General features: G+C 36.8%; 1 protein-coding gene across 3 annotated transcripts; it reads right to left on the reverse strand.

Annotated features, from left to right (window-relative positions):
- LOC109225545 lies at positions 567–6,667 on the reverse strand. Of its 3 annotated transcripts, XR_002067937.1 has the most exons (4): positions 6,176–6,667; positions 4,649–4,765; positions 2,848–3,288; positions 567–757 (listed from the first exon to the last, which is right to left on the reverse strand). XR_002067937.1 is itself a non-coding variant. In XM_019390250.1 (3 exons), the coding sequence occupies exons 1-2, from the start codon at positions 3,567–3,569 to the stop codon at positions 2,953–2,955; spliced, it is 519 nt and encodes a 172-aa protein (XP_019245795.1). In that variant the 5' UTR covers positions 3,570–3,600; the 3' UTR covers positions 567–757; positions 2,848–2,952. The 3 variants fall into 3 exon arrangements, 2 of the variants coding, with proteins under 2 accessions (XP_019245795.1, XP_019245796.1); XM_019390250.1 differs by lacking the exons at positions 4,649–4,765; positions 6,176–6,667 and adding an exon at positions 3,387–3,600; XM_019390251.1 differs by lacking the exons at positions 4,649–4,765; positions 6,176–6,667 and adding an exon at positions 3,387–3,600 and having other exon boundaries at positions 567–760.

The raw sequence follows: 8,451 nt of genomic DNA on the forward strand, positions 1-8,451 counted from the left end.
CCACTAAAAGAACATATTTTGTGGCGACAGAGTTGACAAAAGGTTGGAAAAAACGCAACAAAAAATTATTCCATAAGAACAAATATTAGATGGGTCGCCACTATATATTCACCTTTAGCAGCGACTATGGTCGCCACAAAATATATTTATGTTCAGTGGCAAGATTATGTTGCCACTATAAATGTCCTTTAGTAGCAACTAAAATTGCCACAAAAATATTTATGTTCAGTGGCAAGATTATGTCGCCACTATAAATGTCATTTAGTAGCGACTAAAGTGGCCACAAAAGTTTTAACCATAAAAGGCACAATGTTTTCTGTAGCGACTAAAGTCGCTGCAAAGGAAATTGACCTTCTGTGGCAACTTATATATCGCAACAGTTACTAATTTTTTGACAAAACTATGTCGCCACTAAAAGTTATTTTCTCAGCAATTATAACGACCAAAATTATATACATTTCCATGCCAGTAGGAACCTAATTCTCTAAACTTTCATATAGAGATATTCGTATCAATTGACTATCAATATTAAAGCAACCAATAATGCTTGACAAACACCAAAAGAATTTCACAAGCCGAATATTATAAATATTATCATTACTAAAAAGTCAATTACTTATATACTACCTGACACTTCATTGTGCATTGTAATTGTACGCATATACATATCCCAAAAATGACAAAATATTAAGTGCCTTGTAACTGCTCCTTGCCCGACACCATCCTTGAACGATACCACTGTTTAAGTGCCTTGTCCCTGCTAGACAAAAGTAACATATATAAGAAACATAATGAGATTTGTTATATCCAACTACAATAAAAATTTTAAGAATTTATTAGAATTTTCAATCTATGTCAAAGGAAAGCCAGAAATTGCGATATGGTTCTATTTGTAGGACTTCATTCATAATAGAGTCAGCTATCCAGATTTCCTAAAAATATTAACCTCAACAAGAAGTCTATGCCATGTATGTCAAATGAATCATCTTCACAATTATAACGATCATATTGAATAATGTATAATGCCTTTCATAAGATAATAGAATGGTATTCCAAGAATGTTAATAATCTGCTTGTGTGTCATCTGAGACAACTGACCCTGTGCATAGCATTAGGCATTTGCCGATTTATCAGTTCTTATGATCCCGTGCAGGAGACCCTAGCGGCTTAATCACTTGCTCATGTGTTATATGCCCCTTGTCGCTCACTTGCTCCAATTAATAAAAGAACAGATCTATTGTACAATGATCCAAATGTGACAAAGTATAACCATCCCAAGTGCTACAATGAACTATATATACAAAGATGTAACATATTAAAAATGGTAAGACAAGCAGTGTGGTGCTATTTTATCACATAAATAATTTAGGATATCATAAGAAATAAGCCTCCAGCTCAACCTAAAACATTAAAGCCTAATGCAACCTTCATAGCCGAACATATGTCCATAACAGCCCACAACAAACATCAACACTTTAAAAATCCTATTTTTAGAATCCTTTAGTCTCGTCACAGCACAGTTCAACATATATTGAAGCCTAAATCTTCATCTACAGTCCAAACAACATAATTTCAGAGCCAAGACACTATCAGTCTCCAATGGAAAATCCAGAAAGTATAGCCTAGAATCCTCAAACAGAATGTTGACATTTGAGTCCAAATTTGTATACAAACAGAATGTTGTGTTATTTATGTTTTACTACAAGTACTATTCCACACTACTTACATTCCTTTTGCCGGTGGGCTGCATTTCATGATGCAAGTACAAATGTTGAGAGTATTCAAACTATCAGCTAGGCATCAATTTGTATTTCAGTTGTGGTGGGTGAGCCTCACTTCTACCCGAGGCTAAGTCTAATACTAGTTTTGGCGAAGGATGCTGGGCAAAATGGTTGCACTCTGGAATAAAATATCAGTGCAACACTCGAGTACAACATCTCAGGAAATACATCATGAAAAGTATACAACAAGAATCAAGTGGACATCACACGAAATTGGGTGCAAAAATAGTATATCTGTACACTGCTGGACAGTAAACTTGAACTGCAGTCTTTGGCGACACAATTCAGTCACATTGGATACAAAGTGGGATAAAATCTCAATGCAGCATGATAGTAAGCCAACTCAACATGAAATACATGCAAAGGTCTCAACAAGAAGTACAGAGAGTTTATAATACTCAACAAGGAAGAATACTCAACTAATCCTTGAGGAACTTGTTTATAATACTCTTAAGTAAAATATCTTAATCCTCGTAGTCTCGTCATTCCAGACAAACCAGGTTCCTCAACCCCAAGTAGCCTCAGAACAAACTATCCAAAAAAAAAAAAATACTCAATCAATGAGTAACTGTCGTTCTCAACATACTGTGTTTCACTTTTAAGACCATAAGAAAAAGTGAAAGTGTGTACATAATATAAGTGCCAAAATATTAAGTAATATTGTCAGACAGAAACCTCAAATAGTCAAAATTGATCATAATCCTTCAAATGCAGCATTATCTTCAAATGCAGCATTATCACCAACATGAACTAACAAAAGTTAATATCCCACTTATCTGCAGAACCTGATATGCAGGACCAACCAATTATCATTTCATTCCTCAACTTATCAAACATTATTACATCAGATCACACATGTCAAATAGAACCAACACATTACTAAAACCAGAGATACTAACACATTACGTACTAAAACCAACCTTTTTGTTGAAATAGAACCAACACATTACTAAAACCAGAGATACCAACACATTACTAAACCCCTAAACATGAAGTCACTACTGAAGGAAGGAAGAAGAAATGCCGAGAAGGAAGAAGAATTGTTAAGAAGGAGCGGAGCAAGTACCTGTTGTTGTTGCATCCTGGTCAAGAAACTAGCAAATTGTTCCTGCATCTTCTTCTCCACTTCTAGAGAGATCCTCTTGTCTGCTTCTGCATTTGCGTGTTGACGCTACTCATTTGGGTGTTGACGCTCCTCTGCCAACTTCCTTTCCAACTCAATTTCCATATTTCTTCGCAACTCGGCAGCCATTTGTTCACGTTCTTCTTGCAACTTCCTATCCATCTCGACTTGCATCTCTTGACGCACAATATCAATAGCAGAAGACACGCTGGCCTCTATGTTTGCCTGCTGAATGTTACTCTTTTTAGGAGGCTTCTTTCCGTATCCTTTTCCACGAACATAGCCTGTTCTCTCACCAACAACGGAGGATAAAATCTCATCTCTAGTCATGGGATGCTCGATCTCCTCAGATTGTTGCTGAGCGACAACTTCCTGGAGTTGACCCTGAATTTATGCATAATAATTTAAATCAAAACATAATAAAACATATTAAATGAAACTTACAAAAACAGAGAACTTTATAAGTGTTTTTAGATAATTACATGAATTTGTTGGGATTGTGAATCCAACCACACCAGTTCGCCTCTATCATCCTTGCGGGTATGTTGGATCTCCCAAACTTTATCTGGTGTGTCCAATTCTCCAGTAATAGGATTTCTCTGCAATATAGTTACGGAAAAAAATATATAAGTAAATATATAAATATGTAAATAACAAAGAAGCATATGTGATAGTAGGGGACTAAATATATTTTTACCGTAGATTCCTCTACTTCTGCAAAGACTTTGTACCACAAGTATGCTTAATTATTTGTTTTTCTCTATTTCTTTTATTCCTCTCACTTACAACCTGTAAGTAAACAGATTAATAAATCATCATTCAAAGAGACAATCTTCAGGTATTAAGTTAATACCTTAAATTCCGGACTTTCAAAATATTGTATTAGGTATTTCCAAAATAAGTCTCCACCCGACCCATAATTCTTGCAACTCTTCAATCATTGGTTGTAAATATACATCGATATCATTGCCTGGACACTTGGGGCCCGGAATAAGAAGCGTCATCATGAAATANTACTCTGCTGTGCAGTTTCTCGACAGCAGCAGATTTTATTGGCGAAGGCACAACAACAAGTTTATGAGGTGATTGGATATGCTAAGCAACTGAAGGTTCATATTTTTTCCAAAGGAAAGAATCCAAATAACCTCAGGCAAAGAGAAACAGGAGCAACAACATCTATGAGAATACGAATGGGACAACTACATGCACATCTGGGACAAATATGCAGGACAGATCATTTGGTGGTGTATTTTAATGTGCACCTTGATAGTATCAGCTCTTACAGAGAGCCAGGCAATAGGAAAACAAATGAGGCATCAGCAGCTTGCAGGACAACTCTATGGTATACTGATGAGAACCATTGGTTTAGGCATCAATTTTGTCGAAATATAGCAGATCATGGGAGCAACACTGGGATGCAGGCTAGGACATCAATGTATAAGGAAGACAACAGGACAAAGATCACATCAACAGTTGAAGAAATTTCACAGGAGCACAAGAGCAAAAATACAACAGCTGGAAAATATGAAAAAACAGCATGGGTCATTTGGCATACTGATTCGAGGATCATTATCACAATCTGGGGTACAAACATGATGTTGCAAAGCAAGGAGACATACAAAGAAGTGTTTCAAGCAATGGTCACAACAAATGAAAGGTGGAAGCCAGTAAAACATCAAGGCAAAGTTGATACAAAAATGGGCTATTTGTGTAAATTCTGGGCAATGAGGATTACTAAACTTACATGAATTTGTTGGGATTGTGAATCCAACCACACCAGTTCGCCTCTATCATCCTTGCGGGTATGTTGGATCTCCCAAACTTTATCTGGTGTGTCCAATTCTCCAGTAATAGGATTTCTCTGCAATATAGTTACGGAAAAAAATATATAAGTAAATATATAAATATGTAAATAACAAAGAAGCATATGTGATAGTAGGGGACTAAATATATTTTTACCGTAAATTCCTCTACTTCTGGAAAAGACTTTGTACCACAAGTATGCTTAGTTATTTACTTTTCTCTATTTCTTTTGTTCCTCTCACTTACAACCTGTAAGTAAACAGATTAATAAATCTCCTCTTACACCAACCCTTAGCTTGAACACGGTATTCATACACCCTTTACAAGGACACCGAATCATAGTGTTCACCGTTGATTGACTGAATGCTCAATTAAGAAAATTGTCTAATCCATCTCTATATCTTTGGTCGACTCTATTCCTAATATTCAACCAACTTTTATCCATCATATCTATATTAAAAAAATAAATAAATTAATTTACTAATTAAAAGGGGAAGGATTATAATAATCAAAATATATATAATAACTAACATATACCAGGGGTATTCAGACAAGCAGTCACAAAAACACATTATTCAAACAAGAAGGAAGCAGTCTATTCCAGAATTACTTATACGAATTGTGTGCAATGAAGAACAAGTTCAAGCCAGGGTATGTACCACTCTATGAAACTACAAAAATACATGACCTTAGTAATGTGTTGATTAAGTTTCTGCCAGGTAATATGCAAGATTGACAACTTCAACAAACAGTATTCAGAAATCATATAACAAAATTTCTTTCGCTGGACGAGATCAGAAGATAGTTAAACGGGCAGAGAAATTACGAGGAAGAAGCATTTCTGGTGATCTTCTGCTTCTTTTCTCTGCAAAGAGGAATATTGCAGAGGAAATGTTCTGGAATGAAACTATGAAGACAAAATATTCGAAGATTTTAAAACAGGCAAAAGCTATTCAAAGATCAAACTACGAAGACAAGAAAACTCCTGGGATTCTTTAACTGAGTGAATCAGTCAATCTAATTGCTAAGAGTGAAACTAATCCCATACCAAGAAGAGACCTGCCAGAACCAAAATTGTGTTTTCAATGACAATAATCTTGAGCGGCTTAGGAGAACAGCAAATAAACAAAGACCGATCCATTTCATAGAAAACTTGAACCCAACTTAAAACACTTCAATTCGACTACTGAGCCCTCATTTAAATACGACGAAATCAGCAGAACAATACAACATGCCATGAAATCAGACAAGCTGGCCACATAAACTTCATCACTGTCAAGTCTTTAAGGAATTAACAATATTCAATCAGATTCATACTATTCCTTTAAATCTCGAGCACGACAAGGAAGAACCAAGCTTCGCTATGGGGTACAAACTGAACTAGTTTAAAATACGACCCGACTAAAGCTTGGCAGGGAGTTGTACAGTTCTAAATGCCGAGTCTAAAAGATTAGGGATTTTAACATACCTGAGTTGTTAAAATTTCACTTCTATATTTTCTTGCCCTTTGCCGGCTTCCGCAGCTGTGTACAAGTTCTTGAATGCTTGAAGTTGAAGAAGCTTTGAATCGAAAGACCCTAGTAGTCTTCTTCTTCGCACAACTTGATTCACAAATTCAAACCAAAACTCGTCAAACCAGCTTCCAATCTTAAGATTTAGCTTCAAAATAAAGTTTCCGGAAAGTATCATAAACACCCAATCGAATTCACATTCTGATTTGAGGGATTTCGATTTGGGTGAGATTTTTTAGTGATTTCGATTTGGGATTTCTATTATCTGGACAGATTTCTAGCTAGAGAGGACCGATTTTGGGTTTCTATTTGGGATTTCTAGCTATAGAGGACCGATTTTGGGCGCTTCTCTGTTCTTCACATCGAGTCGATGCCTCCGAGATGAGAGTTTCGCTACTTCGGCTCTGGACTGATTTTAGTGTTTCATTTACTGATTATTTTCTTTTGTTACAATAAATATGGAGCTAAAATTTTAATTTTAGCGGGAGTGAAAATTTCAGCCACTTTAGACGCGACCTATAAATAGTCGCTGCTAAATTTATTCAAACTGTGGCGATTTTTAAAGTGCTACTACATGTTGCAACTAATTATCCAATTTCTTGTAGTGAAGGTAAGTCTCTTGTCTAATCTTGTAAGAGGGAACTATCCTTGTAGGTGTTTTAAAAATTTATTAATAATTGTGGGTGCTACGTATGCACGATGTGACGAGAGTCTGTATGTAGCTAAAATCAGGCTTATGTCCGGATAGATTTAGGACTTTACCATGTATTAATTGTATTATTTGCACCCAACTTGCTAGTTTAATTACCTAAATTTATAATTGAAATAGGATAAAGGATTGTAAAAGACTGAGCTTCCTTTCTTTGAGTTTTGACAGAATACTTGATTGTTAGCGGAATTTATGCCTTCTTTGAGTAATATTCCTATATAGTAGTAATTGATCAGAGTTTGTAGAGTATTCTCTATTCATCTGGATCGGGCCGAACGTCTCGGCAGTGTATTAGATGCATCTATGGTTCGCATTAGTCGACCCACAATAGTGTACACATTATTCTGGATCGGGTTGTACGACCTCGGCATAAATCGTGCGCGATATTGCTCGGAGTCCGATTATACTTGATATTCCTTTCTTTATTTGAGACTTGAAAATTACTTGGTGTCTCTTATGTGTTAAAGACTTGGTCTGTGACATTTGGAGACTTTAAATTGATATTATGTTTAAGAATCATTATTTACTTCTTCTTATTTCATTGTTATTGTTGCATTTCATGCCTACTTATGATTTTTATTAACCTTTAGTAAGTGTCGATGTCGACCCCTCGTCACTACTTCTTCGAGGTTAGACTAGATACTTACTGGGTACATATTATTTATGTACTCACGCTGCACTTTTGCACTAATCATGTGTGATCTGAGGCAGGTGCATCTGGTGGCCAGTCAGGCACGTACCCCCGCTACCCGGAGGCTTAGTGGTGAGCTGCTTCCTATGCCCTGTTCTGTAACACCCGAAGTCTCTTCCTTGTTGTATTTATTTTTCTGTTTATCTTACTCCAGACAGTATTATAGGAGGTTTTGTATATTCTACTAGTTTGCTCGTACACTTGTTACACCGGGTTCTGGGAGATTCTAGTAGACATTTATGGTTTTGATTACTAAATTCACTACTTCACTCTTATATTTATTTTATGCTTTACATTACTACAGTCACCTACTATTGTATCTTTATTAAATAAAATCAATGACTTAGAAATATGAAACGAGCAATTAAATGGATAGTTCCCCGTTGGACTGCCTAGCAGCGACGTTGGGCACCATCACAGCTATAGTGGGAATTGGGTCGTGAAAGCTTAGTGTCAGAGCTCTAGATTCACATAGGTCTCACAAGTTATGAGCAGGCCTAATAGAGTCTTGGGCATCGGTGCGGATACGTCCGTACTTATCTTCGAGAAGCTATAGGGTGTAAGGAAACTCCTATCGTCCAGTTGATGTTGTGCTAAGTATCTTTCTCTTATTCTCTCACAGATGGTGAGAACATGTGCGGCAGATGTACCCGACGGTGGAGGATCTCCTCACCCTATTGCTAGAGGCCGAGGTAGAAGCCGAGTGAGGGCTCCAGCTCCTGCTAGAAGACGAGAGTGTCCTAGAGTTGCTCCTGTTGTGCCACCAGCGGATCCAGTGAAAGATCCTGTTATTGAGGAGTAGGACGAGGTACCTGCAGTTGAGCCGGCCCCGA

The sequence above is a fragment of the Nicotiana attenuata genome, chromosome 5 (assembly GCF_001879085.1).
Source record: "Nicotiana attenuata strain UT chromosome 5, NIATTr2, whole genome shotgun sequence".
Taxonomy (NCBI): Eukaryota; Viridiplantae; Streptophyta; class Magnoliopsida; order Solanales; family Solanaceae; genus Nicotiana; species Nicotiana attenuata.